Genomic DNA, 24707 nt, shown 5'->3' on the forward strand with positions numbered 1-24707 from the left:
CATGGAAAAATCTCGTCGTCTTTGGAAAGCTACTCCACGAATCGACACTTGCCACGTCAGCGATCCGCGTGAACCCCCGCTAACGAATGATAGCGCGAAATCCTTTTCTATATCAATCAACTGCAATCACATTTTTTCTCATTCTCAACTCGACTCAATTCATTGTCTTCAGAATCCCAATTTTCCCAATCCAAATACCTAACTCCTTTCAGAATCTCAAAATCCTCGCTTCGTGATGGCACCTAAGGCAGAGAAGAAGCCAGCTGAGAAGAAGCCCGCGGAGGAGAAGAAATCCGCCGTTGCCGAGAAGGCTCCACCGGCAGAGAAGAAGCCGAAGGCAGGAAAGAAGCTTCCAAAGGAAGGCGCCGCTGCCGCCGGAGACAAGAAGAAGAAGAGGAACAAGAAGAGTGTTGAGACCTACAAGATCTACATCTTCAAGGTGCTGAAGCAAGTCCACCCTGACATCGGTATCTCAAGCAAGGCCATGGGAATCATGAACAGCTTCATCAACGATATCTTCGAGAAGCTCGCTCAAGAATCTTCGAGACTTGCCCGCTACAACAAGAAGCCAACCATAACCTCCAGGGAGATCCAAACCGCAGTCAGGCTAGTCCTTCCCGGAGAGTTGGCCAAGCACGCTGTTTCCGAGGGTACCAAGGCGGTTACCAAGTTTACCAGTTCTTAAGCGATGTCCTCTAGTGGTTTCGTCTGGCCTAATTATTTTACCATTAGAATTATATGTCTTTAGTTGCTTAATTAGTGCTTTTATTTTGTGGAAGAAAAAAGAAACTTGTAAGTGAAGTTCTGGGATCTGCTTGATCCTTGTGTAGTTTGCTGGGAAAAAAAAGGGACAAGAACAGTAGGATTTATGCAATAGAATCGATTATTGTTTGCATCTTGCCTGGTTTTCGGATTCTATGCTTTGTATTGCATTAATTAGCAATCCCTAAACAAGCTTTTGCTCTATTTCCTCGTAACTGAGTACTTCACCTTTAAAGTCACCATGGAACCTTTTAATCTTCCTCTTGGATTTACTTTTTTCTTTCTTTCTCCTCATTCGATACTAAGGAATCTGGTTGCTCTCTCACTTTGTTCCCTTTCCTCCTAAAACTACTGCTTTTGTTATGCTCTACGGTTACATTATCACAAGAACTTTTCCCTTGGTTTTAGTGTTTGATTTAAATTATGCAAACTTTGAGTAATTTGAAGTTCCTTTTAGGCAATAAATAATAATCAGACACAGGAATGAACTTGAACAACCCTATACATTTTAATGTAAGAAATAGTTCTAAAGTTTATAGTAGGATTATGCCACAGATGCATGAGTCTTAACAAGTGCATAACAAAGTATTGCCGTCAAATGTGGTGAATTGCCTTTAGAATCATTCGCAAGTTCCCTCTCCTAAGTCCTAACATTACATTATTGATCAATCACTGAATCCACCAAAATAGTTCTTATAAGTATTAAGCGCTTTAACAAAGTATTACTGCTTTAAGTCTTTAACTCTTGAACCAATTTTGAAAATGAATGTATTGTGTGAAATTTCAGTAAAAAAAAGATTGGTGTGTGAAGTGTGATATATTTTTGTAAGTGGTAAATAGACAATTTAAGATTTTGGTGCCTGAAATTTTTCTTTATTTCCAAGACAATAAGTGAATAAATTTAACAGTGAGTTGATGTACCCATTCGAAAGCAAAGAGAATAAATACAATTTTTTTGCTATGCAGATGGGCTATTCCTAGTCATTTGTTAACGAAGGTGATTAACTTTTTATTGATTTATACATTAAAGAAATACAATATTAAGTCAACTAAAGGTGAATTCTGTTGGAAAAAAAAAAAAAAAGCTTGAACAAATCTTGTCTCTACAATTTTTCTTATGATTTTAGATTTTCATGCCATGTTAAGCGTTTAATTGTTTTGACATACCGAATACCTAATAGAATAAACTAACAATACATATTTAAATTGAAAATTTTAAACTTTATCATAAAATCAAAAGAATATATTTATAACTGACTAATTCTTTAAACTAAAAACTAATATCAACATTGGGCAATCAGCTAAAACTTGATTATTGTTTAAAATTTAAATCTTTTTAATTTTTTAAAATTATAATTTTATTATTGTTTAATTTATATGTTAGAACTCAATAATTGAAAAATTAATTTGTGGGATCAATTGTTGAATCTTAATATTTTAATATAGTTTTTTTAAAATAACTATATTTATTTAGTGAGATTTAAAAGACTAAAACATTTAAAATAACTACTATATTTATTTAGTAAAATTCAAAATACTAAAACTAGTTATATACTAAAAGTTTTAATATTTTGGATTTCACTAAATAAATATAGTAGTTATTTAAAAAAAATTATATAAAAATATTAATATTCAACAAGTAATCCACAAATTAATTTTTCAGTTATTGAGTTTTACCATATAAATTACACTAATAAAAATTATAATTTTAAAAATTTTTAAATATTTAAAATTTAAAATAACTACTATATTATTTAATGAGATTTAAAATATTAAATTTTTAAAATATAATCAACAATAATTTGATAAACTCGTTTAAATAAAAAAAATTTATTATAAAAAAATTACAATTTAAAAATATAAAATTTTAAAATACAAATGACAAAATAACTTTATAATAATTTAATTATCTTTATTGTTTTATATAAAGAGAATTTTGTTTATTAAGGTCTAAAAAATAATATTTATTAGTAGTATAAAAAATATTTTAAATTTAATATTATGAAGAAAAAATAAAAAAATATATATAAAGACTAATTTGATTAATTTTTAAAATTTTAGCGATGAAAATTACTTACGTCTGAACTTTTAGGGAATATTTTGATTATAAATAACTTTTTTACATGTCAAGCGACACGTAACATAGTAACTGTCACTGACTTGACACGTCAACCAATCATCTTGTGACATGTGGCATTAACCTACCACGTCATCATCTAATTAACGGAAGGACCAATTTGACTTACGTTTTATCTTTCAAAAACTAATATGACTAAAAATATTTTGAAGACTAATTTAAAGAATTGATGATCTTTTAAGGACGAATTTGGCTATTATCCTCAATTTTTTATGATAAAAATGAATCAACTGAAGTCTGTATGAAATCAAATATTTTCTGTACAAGATTTAGAAATGAGAAACATTATGCATCTACAAGACCACAACTAAAACAAATAACGATAAAATATGGATAATCATATCAAAAGAAGAAAAAGCTTAAATTAATAATGTAGATTGTAGTGTCATTATTTGAAATATGTAGTTGTCCGAAATATTTCTTAACATCTTGTTAATTGTTATCGCTACACTTTTTTTTTTCAGATTCATATGTTGGTTAAATGTTGAATTTATCTAGTTTGACCTACTTAATAATCAAGTCATGATGAATTAGTATCAGTTGAAGATGCTGACGACAGTGCTAATTACAATAATAATTAAGATTTATCTATAAAGAATTTACGTATTTTTTAATAAAAAATGAATCACAAATCAACGAAAATAAGTTTGAAAATAAGCACAACATTTTTACTGTTATTGTTACACCTCTCACCATAGATCCCATAATACAAAACTCTAGAATAGTAGAATATATAGACCTTGCTCCCTAAGGCAGTGTTTGGTTGTTGTCTCAAAAAAATAGAGACATAAACACAAAGACACAAATATACATGAACATAAAAATACACAAATTTTATAATATGTTTGGTGATAATACACAAGACACATGTATTTAATTCAAGAGTCCATTTTATTCCCAAACTAAAACAACTCAAGTGTTAATGATAAAGGACAGTAATTGAAATTTTAAAGAATAATTAGGGATAAAATTGAAAAAATTTATATCTCATGAATTGTGTCTTAGTGTCACAACTTAAAAAAGATATACTAAATACATGTCTTTTATGTGTATTTATGTGTCACCGTGTCTTTAAAATTTTATGTCTCAGCAAACAAACAGTGTACACGTATCACCGTATTCATGTCTCTGATGAACATAGACATTAACCAAATGGAGCCTAATGTACAATCAAAATCCCAATACAATTCACAACCTCTTGAATCGATACTAACGTGAGTGCTAAGTAGAGTAATTTTTTAAGTATTCTTATGCTGCTCATAACACAGCTACACTACACACTCACACCAATGGGTTCATATTCAATGACCAGCTAAGTCAACAACGCACACACAGAAACATCTATTAATTAAGCATGTAAGGCCAGTACATGCTCAAAACTATATTCAAATAACCTTTTACATTCAACGTAGATAATCAATGAAACTTAAACTAAACCTAGATCTCTAAAGAGTAAAGACACGTCTATTGAAGAGTTCATTTTCACCGCGAAGTGCTAACTATTACCAGCCTCAGATCCAAGTGTGATATTTCATTTCTTTTTTTTTTTAAAGTAATATGGAGGAACCTAAGCCCAAGTGTGATATTGCCATGTTGGAATGGCAAGGGAATAAAGAAACCATTGTATGCCCCAAAATGTGTGTGCAGTGTTGTGTGTATTTTTTTTTAGGGCCTAGGGGCCCTCTAAGCTCTAATGGAAAAAAACGTTGACAATCTAATTAAAGTTTGCAGTGCTCTTTGGTGATTTAGTCCCACCAAATCCATAATTTGTACATTCTTAATTATTTTAGAAAATTCCTAATCAAAAGAAAGTGAAAAATATAGATAAAAAGTTTGTTATCAATTTTGTTATAATATGATAAAATTAAATATTTAACTAAATTGTGCCCTAAAAGCACCTTTTAAAAACATAATAATAATTTTTTAAAATATTTTTGATGTATTCAATGCATTGAAAATTTTAAAAAAAATAATAAAATATTTTTTAGAGTAAATACCCTTTTTACTTCCTGTCATTTTTGAAAATAGACAAGTCGCTCTTTAACGTTTGAAAAATGATAAATTGACCCTTGTCCATTTTTTCTGTTAGACACTTAGATCTTTCTGTGACTCTCTCACCACTTAATCTGTGGCCAATCAGCAAAACGACATCGTTCTCAACAAAAAAAAACACGCATTTTGAAGAATCTCCCCCTCTCCCTTTACATCTATCTTCAATAGCCACAAATCACCATCACTTGGCACACTAAATTACACCTTAACTTTAAAAAAACGAAATATTTTCCTTTAAAGCATGCTGACAAAAATTTCTAGTATGGAGGTAGTGAGGACGTTTTGACGAAACTGCTGATGACGCACCTAAGATTAGTATCATTTTGCTTTTTAGCAGCTTTCTGAGTTGGTTGTCTCACACACATACAAATATATATTAATCTTGTTTCGATACCCTTAGTAATTGTCTGATCAAATAAAAATAGTTTAGTATTAATTGAAAGATGGTTAAAGAAGTTATTTAATCTTATTTGCTGCACATTATTCTTCTAGCAGATGCCATTTGAAATTGTCTTTATTTTTTTCTTTAGAGATTGGTTCGAAAGGAATTCTGATGGAGTATTGTACTACTTTGATGAATAAATTGAGACATTCTTTTCATTAAACATAGATTATATTAATTTTACGGATTTGGTTTAGAGTATGCAAGTTACAAAGAGATTTATTAGTATGATGGTACATTATCTAATTTAGAGTCTGAATTACATGTTCTTAAAAAGAATAAAGAGATTAACGAAATGTGTGACAAAAAGATGGAGGGAGATATATATTAAATTGTCCAGAATTTTATAGTTTCATAACTCTCATACAAAATTATATTATCAATAATGCAACAAAATCACAATTCATTCACATAGAACATGCAATTACAAGGAATAATGTTTCATATATTAACCTTAACCATACATCACAGATTGCAATAAAATACAATATATAACCTGTATTACAACATATTTCAATACTGCTAATGCAATTAACATGGCTAACATAAAGAGAGACTATGAAGTAATTATTCTATTTCTTTTATTTTTTTCGACTTCCAAATCAATCTTGTGTTTCAATTGATCTAATATGTTCTCTAACATCATCATTCTTCTTTCAATATTACTATCTTTTTCATGCCCAAAATGACAAGAAATCAACTCATACAACCATATGAAATAGTTGCAGTGAGGTCGTTTCGTCTGCAATTGCATTTATTACGAAGATAATTTGTTAATGCACATAAGCAACTTGAATCTGATAATCAAACTTGGAGGAACACTTACACGATAATAGTAGCAATTGAGGAAGATCCTGTCTGGATTATTCGCAGTTCTAGATTCTTGCATGATCGCATAAATTTTACACTTGCACTTAGAGTTAGGAGTATTCGCGGTGCGGTTTGGATCAATTTTGAGTCAAAAACTCATTTAATCCGAACATGAATTTTATTTGCGGTGCGGTTTGGATTGGATGCTTTAAAAAAAATCCGATCCGATCCAATTTCATGCGATTTGGATTGGATTGAATTTGCGTTTTTATAAATTAAAAAAATTAAATACATATAACAAATTTTAAAATCAAATTTTAAATAATCAACAATATTTTAAAAGTCAACAATAACATAATAATAAAAATAAAATTATAGGTTAGTTAAAATAAATAAATAAATAACATTTTAAACATAAAATATTTTTTAAATAATAATAATATATAAATAATATTAAAATATATAAAAAATTAAATATATTATAACTATAATAAAAAATAATAATATTATAACATATCGTACGATTTGGATTCGAAGAGGAGGAAGGGGAGACTCTTCAAAATGCGGATTTCTTTTTGGCTTAGAACGACCCACTTTGTTAATTGGACAGGGTCTAAATGGTCCTAATCAATTTAGATGAGCTATTCATACTAAGTCACTATCTTATTATTATATGTCAGCTTTTTATGTCGAGTCTAAACGGAGAGAGCCATGAAAAAAATTTAAATATCAGAAAACAGGAGCTAATTTGTTATTTTTCAAATATTAAGGATGTAACTAAAAGCACATTTTAAAAATATAATAATAAAACTTTTTAAATATATTTTTAATAATTTTTATAAAATATTTTTTTTATAATATGTTTCATTTTTATCCTTAGGGCATAAGTCAGCAAAATCTTAAAATTAATTTCAAATTTACTAAAAATTTCAACTCTTTAATTATGCATTAGTTATTTTTCCTTATTTGTTCCCTCGTGTCTTTGTTCTCTAATCCACCAGCGCATTGTTACTCAGCAGATGAGAATCTAAGCAAAAAGCATAAAAAAAAGGGAACAATGCTTTGTGCAAATAATTCAGAAATCTCATTGGTCCATATACAAGTCACACGGATAACCATTTGAAACATATCACAGCCGTTGATAATATCCAATCAAACGCCCCAAACCCACTCACTTACACACCCACGAAACTCCTCTCACACTGTCCCAAGCTCAATAAAAGCCAAGACTCCACTCTCTCCGCCACCGCAATCACACCTCTTCCATTACCGGAAAAAGAAAAGAAAAGAAAAAAAAAGTTAATTAAGGTTCTGATGGACAGCCCCGCTGTAAAAGGGAAGAAAGGAGCTGCCGGAAGGAGAGGCGGTGGTCCCAAGAAGAAGTCAGTGTCAAAGTCCGTCAAAGCCGGTCTCCAATTCCCCGTCGGAAGGATCGGACGCTACTTGAAGAAAGGCCGTTATGCTCAGCGCGTGGGAAGCGGCGCTCCGGTTTATCTCGCCGCCGTTTTGGAATACCTAGCTGCTGAGGTTTTGGAATTGGCTGGGAATGCTGCTAGGGATAACAAGAAGAACAGGATTATTCCAAGGCATGTGCTGTTAGCTGTGAGGAACGATGAAGAGCTTGGAAAACTGCTTGCTGGTGTTACCATTGCTCATGGTGGTGTTCTTCCTAACATTAACCCTGTGCTTTTACCTAAGAAGAGTCAAACCGCTGCTGCTAAGGAACCGAAGTCTCCATCTAAGGGCACAAAGTCTCCTAAGAAAGCTTAATTGATCATGGTTTTATGATTATGATATTTTGGTGTTAGGTTACTTTTGGTTTCTCTTTAATTTTAATGTATATCTGTTATTAGCTACCTTTAGTCCTTTTTAGGATGGCAGGAATATGTGATGCTTGTCATGGTATCCTCATTTGGAATTTATGGTGAATGGATTATTGGAAATAGCTCTTTTTTCATGTAGCAAAGATTAAAATTTGGATGTTAATGCAAATTGGCTTATGATATATTTCTATTATGTTATTTTCAATTTAGCAAAAATGGTATAAAGTGCGTCATGGATTGTATTTGTATTTTAGCGCAAATGTTATTATTGGACTATTTTCGGATGCGATTAGAATTAGGTTTTTTTTTTTGCAATTGATTGTGAGTGCAAAACTTCCCTCTCTGGGATTAGAGAGTAATTCAACATGTATTGAAATAATATAATATTAATTATTTCTGATGAAAATTTGATGGCGGGAAACATAAAAGCCGTGGAAGAACTGAATTTTAAGGGGAAGCACCTTTTATTTGCCGGTAATATAGGGATCATCCTAATAGACATTCAACAACTTTAGTATTACAATTTTCAATAGAGAATTCTGCTTGACCGAAAGTCACTTATGATATGAAATAGGATTGTTGTCAATTTGATACTGTTTTATTTTTACTTCGTTCATTCATAATGTTTATTGGTTCATATCAAACGCGCGTTACGCATAAGACACTTCTCTTGTTCAAATGAATAATAACCTGTAATCAAGAGAAGAGTTATAGGGAATCTTAAAACATATTTTTTTTCGTAGTTTTGCACATTTAGTCCAGAGGTATATTTTGGTGCTAAATTCTTCTTCATCTAGAAATATTACGCCATTTGTTAATGTAAAAATGTTAGGGTTCTTTTAGAGTTTGGATATATTTTGTGAGTAAAGTATTATTTTTGTTTTTAATGTTTGGGGTAAGTTTTAAAATTATTCATAACGTTTCAATAGTCTTATTTAAGTACTTAATCTTTTAAAACTGACTCAATATTGTTCTGTCGTTAGGATCCGTTAACAGAATTGACAGCGGCACAAAATTAAGATGATTTTGAAACGTTTTGAATAAAAATGATACATAGAAATAAATTTTAATTTTATCCTTCAATAATATCAATTTTTTAATCACATCTAAGTAAATTACAATTAATTATATTACTTTCATTTTAAATAAATTAATTTTTTTTATAATTTTACTCTTAAAGATTTTTAGTTATCATGAAAAATTTGTAAAATGATTAATATATAAACTTGCAGAAAAGAAAAGAATAATATATATACAATAAAATATAACTTATATCTTTTGTCTTTAATGTATCAAAATTCTTTAAAATTATAAAAAATAAATTTATTTAAAATGAAAGTAATGTGATTAAGTGTAATTTATTTAGATGTAATTAAAAAATAATTGAATCCTATGTACAGAAAAAAAATTAAAATGATTGAAAGATAAAATTAAATTAAAATTTATTTTTATGTATCGCTTTTTTGTCCCTAACGTTTTCGTCTTATTTAAGTCTCTAACGTTTCAAAATCGTCTCAATTTTGTTCCGTCGTCAATTCTGTTAATGGATTCCTAACGATAAGACAACATTGAGTCAATTTTAAAATATTAGAAATTTAAATAGGACGTTTAAAATGTTAGAGATAACTTTGGGATTCTAAATATTAGGATAAAGACTATTTTTTTTAAGAAAAACATGGAGCCATATTATCTCTTTCTTTTAGTAATTATATGTAGTTGACTATAAAATTTATTACTTAGCATTTACCTTGTTAATGTGAATGGCAGCAGATCTTTTTATATTTTTGGTCCCAGGCCTCAGATCCAAAGCTCATTTGAAATTACGTTTATGCGTATGATGTTTTAATTTAATTTATAGCTTAATCTAGGCACCAGTTTTCTCCTCTGTTTGATAAATGTGCAATAAAATAAAGATCCAACGCTAGATATAAATATCCGGCAAGCTCACAGCTGCATTTGGTTTTTCTCATTTTCTTTAAGCCTTATATAAACTTGCAAACTTTGTGTTTACTTTTCTTGTTTCATAGAGGTTTAATCTAAGTCTTTCAGGAATTAAAAACAAAATTCATAAATCAATGTATAACAATCTATAATTTTCAATTCAAATTTGTTAGAACAAACGGTCTACACAATCTTTAAAACATAAATTTGGTTTATTATTCGGAAGCATAAGGGTATTTAAAAAGTGTTAAACGTTGGATCAAATTTGTTTAGATAAATTTTTTTTCAATATCATATTATTTATAGTATTGTGACTTCTGTTTTCAGTTTTTATCATTGAAAATTCATTATAAAATTTATTCTTTCAGTTATTCTTCACCTTTCTCATCTTTTCTACATGTATCATCATCTTTATTTTATTTTATAACTATCCTTTCTCACCTTCTTCATCTCCCATCTTTATTTTATTTCATCTTCTTCCTTGTGGCTTATCTCTTCCTTAGTGTTATATTATATTCATATATTGTAATGTATTTTTGTATTTTATGCACCTTATTGTTATTCTTATTAGTTTGATAAATTTGTTTGTCAGATTGTAGTTTATAATTATTAGACATTATCAATTATGTTCATATATAATTATTCTAGTTTACTAGATTTTATAAAAAAAAAATAAAATTAATTTTAAGTTTAGATATTGCATATAAAAAGATTTTTTTACCTATCAATTATATTTGAGTATAATAATATATTTTTGAGAAAATTTTATTCTCCTCTTCTGCGAAATGCTAAAATGATACTCCCATCCCCTCTATTTTATAAATGTATATTTTTCTCCCTTCTAACTTTTAAAAAATCTCCTCTTTAATCCATTTAAAACTTTTTGTATTAACTAATGTTAACTTTATCCATTTTATAAGAAAAAATAATTTTTTTAAAAAAATACCAATTACCAAAAATTTTATTTCTTATCATTAAATTTTGCTTACCAAAATAATCTTTAATAAATTATTCTTTTATTGATTAAATTATTTTTAAAAAGATTAATAATTATATTATTTTTTTCTAAAATATCCTTCAATAATTTTTTAATTATTAAATTATAATTTTACCAAAATTTTTATTAACAATTTTTTTATATTTTACTATTAATTTTTTGATATCTATATATATTATTTTAACATTAAATAAAAAATTTTAGTAAGATTATTTTTCAATATCAATATATATTAATTATTATACATATTAATAGTAGTAAGATTTTTTTATTTAATGTTAAAATAATATATATTGATATCAAAAAATTAATAGTAAAACATAAAAATAATTCTTAACAAAAATTTTGGTAAAATCACAATTTAATAATTTAAAAATTATTGAAGGGTAGATATCTTAGAAAAAAAAATTAATTATGAATTTTTTTAAAAGTATTTTGGTAAAAATATAATTTTGTCAATGAAAAATAATTTATTAAAGGATATTTTGATAGGTAAAATTTAATGATAAAAAATAAAATTTTTGTTAATGGGTATTTTTTCAAAAAATAATTTATTTTTTCTTAAAAAATGGATAAAGTTAATATTAGTTAACACAAAAAATTTAAAATGAATTAAAGATGACGTTTCATATAAGTTAGAAGGGAGGAAATTGTACATTTATAAAATAGAGGGGAGTGTCATTTTAGCATATCGCAAGGGAGGGGAGTGAAGTTTTCTCTATATTTTTTTGTTTATTTATTATGTGAAAAATATTTTTTTTAAAAAAAATTTAAAAAATATAAATTGTGGTTTCTCAAAAAAATGTTTTTTTATTGGGTAAAGTACTAAATTGATCCCTTATATTTGGGCATAACCCTGTCTTGAAAAAGGTTTAAAGTGTCCTATTTGAATTCAAAAAAGATTCATTTAGTCTTCATATAGTCCCGGTCAAAGTTAAATAATTAATGGAATATCTAGGTGACAGTACAAGGTCGATAATCTAGAGATTAAATACAAGCTATAAAAGCACGAAATCAATAATGGATGCCTTAATATATTTATTTATTATTTTTCTTACAATTTAAATGAAATATTCTCTATAAAACTAAGGAGAATATTAAATAAATGTATTGATGCATCCATCGTTGATTTTGTACCTCTTGAGCTTGTATTTGTTCTCTAAATTATCAACCTAGTTCTTGTACTGCTATCACGTAGGACATTTCGTTAACTATTTAAGTTTGACCTTAAGGTGGGACTATATTGAAGTTAAATGAAATTTTTTTAGATTCAAATAGGATACTTTAAAATTTAAGGATTAAAACAGAATTAAATCCAAACGTAGGGGATCAATTTAATACTTTATCTTTTTTTTTTATTTTTTTGGTACTTTTATTTTTACTACTAAAAATTTACTAAACACACTAACAAATTAAAAAAATCTATTGATTTAATAACACCTAATAAGTACTTAATATTGTAATTTAAAATTCTGTAATATAAAAAATGTTAAAACAATAATATTAAAAGCTTAATCTAACCTTTATCTTTTTAGTAATTTTACATTCAAAAGTAATTTCGGCTAGGGCACGACTATAGTGTTTTTTAATATGATGACTTTAAATGTCTATACTACCAATTCAAAAGTGACACATGACATGATATTTTTTGTAATTAGCAATTTTGAATTTTACTCGTCTAATATTAATGCTTAATTAATAAGAATAATTTTATACTTTAAACATTTTATGTAGGATAAAATGATTAGTTTAATTAAAAATAAAAATAAAAAATAATTATTTACTAATGCGAGAAAAAAATTAATGAAGTGTAAGTATTTTTAAAAGTTGCCATTTTTTTAATTTTGGACGGTGGTAGTGACTCCATTTTTGGCAAGAGAAAAAACGATTTTTCGATAATAATCTGGAAATGACTACATTATGCGATAGACCATTTTTTATTGTCAAAAAAATGAATAGTCTAATTTTTTTCTTTTATTTATAGACCTGTAAACATGTCATTATTTATTAATAGACCTAAAATTAAAACATGCCATCGATCGATCAATTTTTTATTTTGTATGGTTAGAATTTTGCTAGTATGAAAATAGATATGTGTGCTTATTTCTAAACTAACATTTGTGAATATTTTATTCTTTAACTTTGATAAAAATAGACAGCAAAAATTTAAGAAAAAAAAGTATGAGTTGAAGATGACTAGGGGGTCATGGGCCAGGTCAACAAACAGACCCGACCCGGAGCACCAAGCCTTGTGGCCCAATCCACTATCTTCTTCGGAGGATGTTATGCGCTGCTCCATGGATGGTGGCTAAGGGATCTTATTGAGCCTGAGGTTCCGCCGTTCACCGCTGGTGCAGCCTCCGGCCATTTGACTTGACAACGCCACTGCTTTCTCGGGTTATAAGGCTTACGCTTCATTGTCGTCTTACCCTCTATAACATCAACCTCGTCCTGTTCTTCTTAGCATCTTCTGAACCGATCTCTATGGCTACCATGTTGGTCCGCCTTCAATCATAGGATGCGAAAACAGTGGCTTCAACAACCTAAGCGTCGCATAACCATTCTTGAGCCTTTAAACCGCAATTTCTGATCGGTATCCCTAACTATCCCACCACCACGCAGAAGTAGTTAGCAATACCCACCGCTTCCGCAGTTTCCATCGTACATCTCCGTTCCTTGAATCTGTTGATTTCTTGATGTAACTTTTTTTTGTTTGCTCTATCAAAAGGATTTTTTTCTGAGATAAAATAAAAAATATTGCTCTAAACTTGATTTTTTAATTTTAATTTTTTAAATAAAGTTTTTTTTTTTTTTACATTTAGAGCAAGTTCGCCGCACTATATGGCGAATATAGAGATTGCCTTATACCCCAGCGAACTTCAATACACTTCATAAATATCGGATTGGGTACGGAAAAAGTTGTAAGGTTAACTATGACAACCGTTATTATCGTTTTCAAAATACATAGAACAAGAGTATATAGGAATAAGATATATTTTTTTTGGAAAAAAGGTAATTTTTTTAATTTGTAACTAAAAAAATACTTGTTAAATGTGACTTATTTCTGTATACCTGTATATTTTTGAAGACGATGATAATGATTGTCATTGAAGCCGGCAATATTGAAGAAGTCATGCTTCTTTTTTTTGTATTTTTGTGTATTCCTATTTACTATTGGAGATGATCATAATAGCTTAAAAATGAAAATCTCCGAAAATTTGGGCGAAGTCGCTCAAAACAAAAAAAATTGCATTCCTGACATTAAAGTTGGAATATTGGATTTGAGAAAATAATAATTTTTCAATCCCGTGACGTAACCAACAAGGATTCTACCAACTCCTGCCAACTCTTGTTTATGATTGGGTCTAATGGAAGTGTCTTTTTTATAACTGTGTCTAGTAAAAGTGCCTTTGTGGATGTGTCTCCTGGATGTCTCTCCTTATACATGTGTCTTCTAACAGAGATGTATTTGATCGGATTGAGAAGGTGAAAATAAGATAGAGGCAGCGCTGCGGGAGACGGCAGCCGCAGAGGTCCTGCAGAGAAGAAGATTGCCCATGCAAAGTGCGCGTTGCGGAGACGGGGATTGGTTGCGGAGGACACCAACACTGCCAGAGGATCGTCAGAGGCGGCAGCGCAGACGCGAACCGCTGCACGCATTTCGAGTAGTGCAACTAACGGTTCGAGGCAGCGGCAGCAGCTCCACGGGAAGGAGGTTACGCGTGACGGTGAAGACAACGGTGGTGAAGGCTCCATGAGGTGACGACGAAAACAATAGTAGCGAAAGGGATGCGATGCGACGATCGTAGACGCGTAATGTGAGCAGTGGTTTTGTGAAGAGCATGCTCAGCAAGTGGTGAACGGTGGAGGCAGAGAATGCAACAGCGACTGATGTCCGAGTGAGGGAGAATGCATGGGCAAGTGACGACGACGCAGTTAAGAGTTGCTGCGGAAGAGGGTTGTGTGACACCTTCCTCGATTCATGTCGCAGCTCTCCTCGGCGTGGTTAGAAAGCCTTATAATTCAATTATTTTATTAATTTAGGTCAATTCAATGTTAATTGTAACTAAAATATAATAATTAATTATTATTGACAATAAATTTGTAGATACTATATTAGTATCCTATATTTTTTTATAATTTTTTTTATTTTATTTCAAAAAAATTTCTCTATTAAAATGTTCTCTTTTGTTTCTTTTTACATGTGGGATACCAATTGTTGAAAATTAAAAAGAAAATAGGTTCTAACAAAAAAATAATAACAATAATTTAATGTTATTAAAACTAACTAGATTACTATAACAAATAAACTACTTTAAAAGTGCTAAGTTAGTCAAACAAATAGTCTTTTCCTCCACATGCGAGCATGTGATGATTTGTTTATCCATAGCAAGTATAACCATCATAATTTGTGGACACCATAAACGGCACCTAATTAGTTCTTGTTATCCAAATATTTTTTGAATTATAATTACTTTTTAAATCAAAATATCTAAACATAAACTACATTAAAACAAACTTAATCTTAATAAAATTAAGTTGAACTCAATCGTAATTTATAAGAGCTAAACCAAAAACACACATAATGATTGGCCTAACTTGTAAGTATTATCTATTGTATGTAAATTCTGCCTTTGATTTTAATCAAAGAACATATTCTAACCTAAAAAAATTAGAAACACGGCAATTCGAGGTTGAAATGTTGAATATTAAAATCTACACAACTCAAATATCTATCCTGTTTTTTGTTCTCAAGTTTGTGTGAAAAATATATATACTTTTTCCATTATATTTAAGATTGAATACAACTTTGGCATTTATTCCTTTGATAATTTAATCAAAAAACAAAATCAAGGGCCGTAATAATATTTGGACAAATCCTTCGAACCCTTGTTCATCTACACCTTTTCATAGGAAATATATAAAGTTCCAAACTTTGTGTTTACTTTTCCTATATAGGTCTAATTTAAGTCTTTCAGGAATCAGAAACAAAATTCATAAATCAATGTATAACAATCTATAAATTTTACATCAAATTTGTTACAGCAAACAGTCTAACACAATCTTTAAAACATAGATCTAACCTTTTTCTTGATGGGGACACAGGAATAACCAAAACAAACATTATCCTTATGTTAGTTTGATTTGTTTCAACGGTTTTTCGGTCTCGAAAAACATCATTTTCAAGTGTCTAGTCAAATGTTTGAAGAAAATGGTAATAAGTTACTAGGCTAAAAAACCATGGACAAATTGCATTGGTAATAAAGCTACAAGAATGATTTGAAACGAGCTGCTTTCAATTCGCTTTGGAACCCTACATCATTGAGATAACTTTAAACCATAAAAGCATTACATTCTTTTCCAAGGGACTGTTCTAAGAGAAGAATCTAACAACATACATATACATGAAAAATAAAAGTTCCAAAACAAACTAATAACAACAACTTAGCATCATCAACTATAAGATCAAGCCTTCTTAGGAGACTTAGTGCCCTTAGATGGAGACTTTGGTTCCTTGGTAGCAGTTTGAGATTTCTTGGGCAACAGAACAGGGTTTATGTTAGGAAGGACACCACCATGAGCAATGGTAACACCAGCAAGCAATTTTCCAAGCTCCTCATCGTTCCTCACAGCTAACAACACATGCCTTGGAATAATCCTATTCTTCTTGTTGTCTCTAGCAGCATTCCCAGCCAACTCCAACACCTACAATAATGTTAAATTTCCCAAATTAAATTCCAAACCCTAAAATTTAATACGCAATGTAGTAATAATAATCGAAGATCTAAGAAGTAATTATAGCTCATTATTGTTATCAACAGATACCTCGGCGGCTAGGTATTCCAAAACGGCGGCGAGGTAAACCGGAGCACCGGTTCCGACGCGCTGAGAGTAACGGCCTTTCTTCAGGTAGCGTCCGATTCTTCCGACGGGGAATTGGAGACCGGCTTTGACGGACCTTGAGACTGGCTTCCTCTTGGGACCACCGCCTCTCCTACCGGCGGCTCCTTTTTTGGTTTTTCCGGCGGGGCTGTCCATGAAGAAAGTTTACGGAAAGGATGAGTTTTTTGGGTGAGAAGAGAGTGATGACGTTGAGGATGGTGGAAGCGATTGCTGTCGGGTTTGGATTTATTGAGGTTCGGCAGGGGCCAGGTGACTACGAGGATCAACTATGTGGACGGATTCTGAACGTTAGATTATATCTTAATCAACGGTTATTGCCCTTTTTAGTTTGTGATCTATGTCACTCCTGAATGGACCAATGGAATTCCAGTATTCTTTGTATCTTTTATATTTTTTCTTCTATATCAGAATTCTTAATTTTCTGTATTATTAATTTATTATGTATCATAATAAATTTAATTTATATTATGATAACTTTGTTTTAAATTTTCTGTATTATTAGGTATCACAATAAATTTAATTAACATTAGGATAACTTTGTTTAAAATATTTCAAGTTTTATTATAAAGATTTCTGTCCATTTTTTAAAGATTATATATATATATATATATATATATATATATAATTGAAATAGCGAATAAGTGGATGAATCTAATATGAAAAATTTTAAATTTTGTGAATTGAAACAAGGGATTTTTTATTTTTATAAGTTAAATAAATATAATAATTATCGAAATAAATAATTTAAAAAATATTTACTGAAATAAATATCTCTCTTATCTCGTTTACACTTTTGTATTGTTGTACTAGTAAGTATATTGGGTCGTCCAAATAATACTTGAGCGAGTCAGGATCAATCCCACGAGGATTGTGGTTTGAAGAAAGCTATGGTTATCGTGCAGGTCTTAGTCAAGCAGATCAGAAGGTTGCAGGATTATAGAATTTAGGATTATTATAATAGGCTGCTAATACTTTAAGGATAGAATTGAGAATTGGAGTTACCTTGTCTTTTTGAATTAATTTTGGTATTACTGTCTTCTTTGCTTGTGAATGATGTCTTTTATAGCAGGCTGTATGTGATCAACGCTATGGGCTGTGGTCATTGATCTCCTCTGCTACAGATTGAACGCCATTGGCCGTGGTCATCCAATCCGACGAAGGGTGAAGCGCTAGCAGTTCATTCTCCTGGCGATCCTACTCAAAACGCCACAGACAAGGTCGAATCTTACGGATCAAAGAACGCTACTTCTTTAGATTATAGCCTATACCACGGAGACCCTGAACTCCACAAGTTAAAACTATTCCCATTTGTTCTGAAAAATCGAACAAAAGATTAGTGGGATATTGCACCCAGAGGAAGTATGAACACCTGGGATCAGGTTATTACCAAATTCCTAAAAAGGTTCTCTCCCTTGCAGAGATTGGCTAAGTCAGCAACAAATGTTCAGACCCCAGTTAGGATAGAAGTTCTAGACAAGGAAACTGTAGCCGCACCTTCTGCCGAGAGTTATAATGCTCTTAGTGCTATGAGTGGTGACCATCCTTAAGGAGACACTCTCACCCACGACCGGTGGACACCTGAGTAGGGTAATATTCCTTTTACTGAGCTGTTTGAGGAAGTGCAGTCCCAAAGGACCCTTACATAAAACATGAGGCTCTCTGAGAAGGAGACCTTAAAAGAAGGTGAGACAGTAGTCTTCACCAAAGAGGCCGAACCTCAGGAGTCTGCTACTGAGGGACTTAAGGCAATCACGGACCAGAAGAATCCTGGGACTGCCATTAAGCATGCCCCTACAGAAGAGAAGGAACCTCAAGTTGATTCTTCTCTGGGCGTGCAAGAGGAGTCTGTGATGATCACAGAACTCGCTCTTGCAGAGGTGAAAGAACCTCAAGAGCCACATTTTCTTGACATGCAGAAAGAATTGGCAGATGAGCAGTTAGCCTCAGTGGAAGGTATCATATTTAAACTTAACCCAATATCATACAGGGTTTTGTCAAAAATGATCTTTCCAGTAGTCCATAGGATCTGAAAGCTCCATGGATCTGGCATCTTCCTTGGCAGCTTATGCTGAATTAGGATACTGTACTTCTCAGTAAGTATCTCTATTTCATCTCCCCTTAGGTCCTTTTTTTCAAAAAGAATGTCTTTTACAGAGGTATTGGAAAAAAGGACCCCTATACGACTTGTCTAAAAGACATTCTTTTTGAAAAGAATGACCTAAGGGGAGATGAAATAGAGATACTTACTGAGAAGTACAGTATCCTAATTCAGCATAAGCTGCCAAGGAAGATGCCAGATCCATGGAGCTTTCAGATCCTATGGACTACTGGAAAGATCATTTTTGACAAAACCCTGTATGATATTGGGTTAAGTTTAAATCTGATACCTTCCACTGAGGCTGAGGCCGAATTTGAAGAAGCTGAAAAGGCGTTGAACGTCAGTAAGAAAGCCCTCATTGGGCGTTCAACGCCCAAGATGGTAGAGAGCTAGGTGCTGAACGCCAGTGAGGAACCTCTCGCTGGGTGTTCAACGACCATCCTGTCAGTAGAGCTGGCGTTGAACGCTAGCCAGAGAGCACTGGCTGGGCGTTCAACGCCCAAACATCCAGGAACTCTAGCACTGAACGCCAGTGAGGAACCCCTCATTGGGCGTTCAACGCCCACATACCCAGGGAAGCTGGCGTTGAACGCCAGCAAGGATACCCCTGCTAGGCGTTCAACGCCCAAAATGCTAAAGGGACTGGTGTTTAACGCCAGTAAGGGTGCACAGCATGGGCGTTCAACGCCCAATAAGCTAACAGAGCTGGCGTTGAATGCCAGTAAAAGCACACCTTCTGAGTGCTCAATACCCACTCAAGAAATCCCTACCAAAAAACTAAAGGAAGCCAAGGCTCATATAGAGACCATAGATGTTTCTTTGTATGCACGTCTGCAGTGCAAGAGTTTTGATGAACACTCACCCTCAGATGAGGATGAAGACACTAGGGAAAAGCAAGTTGCTCGATACCTAGGAGCTCTTATGAAGCTGAATGCCAAAATGTTTGGTACAAAGCCTTTTGAGGAAGAACTTCCATCGCTTTCCAAAGAACTCAATGCTTTGGTTCAGCATAAGCTACCTCAGAACCTTCTAGATCCTGAACGCTTTCTGTTCCTTGCACCATAGGCACCATGACCTCTGAGAAGACTCTCTGTGACCTACGGTCAAGTATAGTAATGGAGAAGTTGGGAATCCAAGAGGAAACAAGGGTTACCTTGCATAAGGAGTGGATGGTATTCAAAGTTCTTGACCTTCCACTATCCCCTGACAAGGGAGGCACTTGCATAAAAGATTCAGCATCCAAGCCTCCTCCCTTGGATGAAACCAATTCAATCCCTCCTAAGACCAAATGTAAGTTTGGTGTGGGATGTACACTATCCACAGAGGATGAAGGCCCCAAAAAGAAGATACCTAGGAGCTGGAAAAACAAAAATATCCCTATTGAAGACTTTTCACCATGAAGATGGTGGTATTCACTTATCTCATCATGGTATTTACCATGGAAGAGGTAAGTGACAAAAAGGGACACCAACATAATGCTGCAAGCCCAACCCTGCCTCAGGCAGTGAACAAGATCCTATCTCTTGAGCGTATTACGCTATTCTATGAGAGCACAGGAAGGAAGCTCCCAGTAAGGAGTAAGGATTTATTCCTCTATGACTATCTTCCTCCTTGAAAGGGGTTATCCGTCAAGCTAATGACATTAAAGAAGCGCTTGTTGGGAGGCAACCCAACCTTAATTAATTATTTATTTCCTTTTATTTTGTTTTGTTTTTCTTTTAGGGTAATGATCATATACAGCAGTCAAAACAGAGATAGAATTCACAGTAATGAAAACAGAACACTCTGGACGGTCATTGATCTCCTATGCTACAGATTGAACGCCATTGGCCATGGTCATCCAATCTGACGAAGGGTGAAGCTCTAGCAAATCATTCTCCTGGCAATCCTGCTCAAAACGCCACAGACAAGGTCGAATCTTTCGGATCAGAGAATGCTGATTCTTTGAATTATAGCCTATACCACAGAGATCATAATCTTCGCCCATCATTCAACATATTTTCGTTTACTTCATATTTTCGCCAAAAACTTGGTGCGCACGAATCCTAACATCTTCCTACAGCAGTACCAGCCAGTGCATTGGATCGTCAAAGTAATACCTGAGCGAGTCAGGGTCGATCCCACGAGGATTGTGGTTTGAAGCAAGTTATGGTTATCTTGTAGGTTTTAGTGACGCGAAATCCGAAAGTTTATATGTGTTGATGATAAGGGGAAATTATTCATAAAAGGAATAAAGAAAAAGGTCTAATATATAAATAGAGATAGGAATAGAGTTGAGGATTCGAGTTACTTTGTCTTTCTAAATTAACTATGGTATTACTGCTCTCTTTGCTTGTAAGTCATTTCTTTAATGGCAGGCTGTATGTGATTGACACTGGTTTGAGCAGCTGCCAATACTCCTCTAGATCTGAACCCCAGGTTTAGTGCGGATCCATTCTGATTGAGGGTGAAGCTCGTACAGTCCATTCTCCTTAATGATCCTACTCAAAACGCCACAGACAAGGTCGGATCTTCCGGATCAGAGAATGCTGCACCTTGGGTTCTAGCCTCTACCACAGAGACCCTAATCTCCCCGTAAATCGGCTGAACTGATGTCTCGAGAAGTCTCCAATGAAGTCGTGGATTAGCCGTCTGAGAGATCTATATTCAAGCTGGTGGTTCATCATTGTCCGATGAAAGACGCACTCTGAACCCATGTAGAATGTGATAACCTTATGCCAGTTCAACGCATTCATATTGATGAAGAACGAATATACATTTTAGAATTAATCAAACACGCATACTTTACACACCATATTCGAATTTTATATTGTGTTTTTACTTTCAGTTTGAGTTTCTAAACCTCTCAGGTTGAAGGGAGAAGCTCTGCTGAGTCTTATGAACTAATAAAAGTACGAAATAAGACAGGTGGACGTAACACGTGTATTGTAAACGAGATACATGTATTTTAAAAAAAATTGAAAATAATAAAAAATATTAATAATATCAATAATCCAAACTTTTAGCATACAATTAGTACATAAAAAGGTTCGTAGAAGATATTAAAATTGATATGTTTGATCAATTAGTACTAAAAAAGAGTACATAAAAATTATGATCCAATTGAATTGATTTAAATTTCAAAAATAAAAATAACTGTTTGACAATTGTTAGGAGAGATTGATGGGGATAGTGGGAAGAGAATTGAAACGGTTATCTTCCACGTGGATAGTGTGGGAAATAACGTGAGCCGTTTCAATTCTCTTCCCACCTTTCTTAACAATGGGAAACAATTATCTCATCTTTTGTGTTTTATTTATCGTGCATTAACTTCACCATTTTCATCTTTCAATTTTTAGAAGTGGGCACAATTATCGTATTTATTCTTATCATGGAACTTAAACACGGTACGAATTTTTTATTTTTCAAATTTAAATCAATCCAATTGGATCATAATTTAATATAAAATTTTGTATGTGCTCTTTTGAATACTAATTGATCAAATATATCCATTTTAATCTCTCCTACTAACCTTTTTATGTACTAATTACATGCTAAAAGTTTAGATTATTGATATTATTAATATTTTTTATTATTTTTAAAAAAAAATTTCTTAAAAAAACATATACATGACACATGTTACGTCCACCTGTCTTATCTTGTTTATATTGTAAATAAGATACGTGCAAAATTATCTCATTTACAATGTAAACAAGATAAGAGGAAAATATTTATTTCGATAAATATTTTTTAAATTATTTTTTTTCGATAATTATTATATTTATTTAATTTATAAAAATAAAAAATACTTGAAACAAGAGAATTACAAAAGAGGATGAGATAGTTAGATATATATATTTTTAGTAAGTAGGATAAAATATGTATTTTTTAAAAATTTTTAAAAATTATTTTTCAATATTTAAAATAAATTTTATTTTTATTTTTGTAGTTAAATTTTTAATAATAAAAAAAATAGTTAAATATAAATAAAAATAATACTATATTATCAGTAAATATTATTATTTTTTTATTTGATCGGTAATAATTTTCAAAATTTTAAGTAAGGAATCATAAACACTATGTTGAAAAGTTAGAAAAACGTGCCTCCACGTTTGGTTCTTACTGAGCATCAAACAAAAATTAAAGCTGCTGATCATAAGTTCCACAAATGAATGCAAGTCTTGTTACTGAAATCCTGAACCTAATTTAATTTGGTCATGCCTCTTCCTGCTACTCTTTCCCGGCGAGTGGTATCAACGTTAGTGTACGCCTCAACATGGATGATTCTGTTGATTGCTACGGTGGTTCTTGCATCCTTACCCCCAACCTTGGCCTTCATGTTTGCGATATCTCAATCTTCACATTTCGTCACAATCCCTTTGGATTTTCCTAGAGATATGGTGCACTTGCCTCAGCAAGCTGTCACCACCAGCTTCCACATCGATTTCTTCTTGCCAACGTTGTTTGCTGCTTTGGTGGTTGCTGCTTCTACCTGCTTCCTTCGCGCACTGGCACCCTAGACACAGTCGTAGACATATGTTCATCTCATTCAATTTTGACATTTTCGTAATTACTTATTTTGTCATGCGTTGTAGTTTGCCAAAACTATTCGATGTTAATCTATATTGCACATATTGAAATAAAAAGTTTTATTCTATTCCTTGAAAGATTCGAACCCGGGACCTTACATCCCAAAACTACCTTGCTTGCATATTTTTAAACATTTCTTCAATTTAATCACGCTGCATGAAGCATGGTTAATCAGTAACACGTTCCTGTTCCTTTTTCTCCCTCTATATTTTCTCTGAGAAGCCGTTGACACTCTCGCTCAGTGCTCATTTCACACTCTCAGTTTGATGTCGACGCGTTGAAATTTTCAAATCTCAACGCGAAAGCATGTCCGCGGTTCTCGACATGGCTCTCATGACATCATCAGTAACAAGCCTGGATCCGGAAACCGTGCCATCAGCCGCGCCGCTCCCTAGCCACTGCTAAGGTACCTTGAATTTGATCAATTCTCGTTCATTACTTTATTTTCTAATTTGGATTATGGCGTTTTCAACGGCGATATTCTGTGGCTGCATAATGTGGGAAGCTGCAGAGTTTAGAGATAGTCGCTTTTGCTTTGGTCAAACCATTACGGAGGAATCTTCGGTTGAGGTGGTTTTCCGGCTCCAACTACCCTCTTTCCCCTCCCCGGCAAAGAATTAAAAGGAAAACAAAAAAGGTTCATGCGATCGCATAGTTGTCATAAGTCGTCTTGTTTTGTACAAGGGTTGTTAACCAAAAATTTTCATGGTTTCAGGGGAGTACTTCTTTATAGATTTTGTGGCAACTTGCATTAGATCTAGTAAGATGTAATCTCCGTTATCTACATATTCAGGCTGGGGATAATCTATAGATATGGTTGGCTATATTCAGGTTATTGTTTGTGCAGTGAATTTGGTATGCATGTTGAGCTTAATTTCCTTCTATCTGCAATACTTGGAATCTTTATTGCCTTCTTGGGGTCGATTCCTTTACTGCATGAAAATTAATCTCTTCTACTGGACCGTACAACTGCAAGACAATTTTATGTCATTGCTGCAGTTGAGGCTAACGATCCATCACAAGCTACTATTAGATTTGGGGTTACTTTGTTTTAGATGCAGTAATGCCGTCAGTGAGGAATCTTTATCAACAGGGCAAGTCATTATGGTAGCATTGGGTAGAAAGACTGAAAGACAAAGACTAAAAGACTGAGATTGAAAAATAGAGATTAA

At 32.3% G+C, this 24707-nt stretch overlaps 4 protein-coding genes across 4 annotated transcripts; 3 read left to right on the forward strand and 1 right to left on the reverse strand.

The window, feature by feature from the left end:
- Nucleotides 1-148: 148 nt before the first annotated feature.
- LOC130968473 (probable histone H2B.1) lies at nt 149-895 on the forward strand. The gene has a single exon (XM_057893761.1). The coding sequence runs from the start codon at nt 236-238 to the stop codon at nt 683-685; it is 450 nt and encodes a 149-aa protein (XP_057749744.1). The 5' UTR covers nt 149-235; the 3' UTR covers nt 686-895.
- Nucleotides 896-7414: 6519 nt separating this feature from the next.
- On the forward strand, nt 7415-8210 carry LOC130966320 (histone H2A-like). The gene has a single exon (XM_057891107.1). The coding sequence runs from the start codon at nt 7518-7520 to the stop codon at nt 7971-7973; it is 456 nt and encodes a 151-aa protein (XP_057747090.1). The 5' UTR covers nt 7415-7517; the 3' UTR covers nt 7974-8210.
- An 8030-nt stretch (nt 8211-16240) lies between these two features.
- LOC130966613 (histone H2A-like) lies at nt 16241-17075 on the reverse strand. The gene is made up of 2 exons (XM_057891429.1): nt 16791-17075; nt 16241-16670 (listed from the first exon to the last, which is right to left on the reverse strand). The coding sequence occupies exons 1-2, from the start codon at nt 17001-17003 to the stop codon at nt 16431-16433; spliced, it is 453 nt and encodes a 150-aa protein (XP_057747412.1). The 5' UTR covers nt 17004-17075; the 3' UTR covers nt 16241-16430.
- A 6087-nt stretch (nt 17076-23162) lies between these two features.
- LOC130969413 (uncharacterized) lies at nt 23163-23465 on the forward strand. Its single transcript, XM_057895117.1, has one exon. It carries the CDS (start codon nt 23163-23165, stop codon nt 23463-23465), a length of 303 nt encoding a protein of 100 aa, XP_057751100.1.
- Nucleotides 23466-24707: the final 1242 nt, after the last annotated feature.

Source organism: Arachis stenosperma, chromosome 3, assembly GCF_014773155.1.
Source record: "Arachis stenosperma cultivar V10309 chromosome 3, arast.V10309.gnm1.PFL2, whole genome shotgun sequence".
NCBI lineage: Eukaryota > Viridiplantae > Streptophyta > Magnoliopsida > Fabales > Fabaceae > Arachis > Arachis stenosperma.

Bases quoted from the DNA above. Each gene is read 5' to 3' on its own strand.
- LOC130966320 (XM_057891107.1), top strand. From the start codon at position 7,518: ATGGACAGCCCCGCTGTAAAAGGGAAGAAAGGAGCTGCCGGAAGGAGA.
- LOC130966613 (XM_057891429.1), bottom strand. From the start codon at position 17,003: ATGGACAGCCCCGCCGGAAAAACCAAAAAAGGAGCCGCCGGTAGGAGA. The intron at 16,671-16,790 runs GTATCTGTTGAT...ACATTATTGTAG, and splicing joins TGGAATACCTAGCCGCCGAG to GTGTTGGAGTTGGCTGGGAA.
- LOC130969413 (XM_057895117.1), top strand. From the start codon at position 23,163: ATGCCTCTTCCTGCTACTCTTTCCCGGCGAGTGGTATCAACGTTAGTG.
- LOC130968473 (XM_057893761.1), top strand. From the start codon at position 236: ATGGCACCTAAGGCAGAGAAGAAGCCAGCTGAGAAGAAGCCCGCGGAG.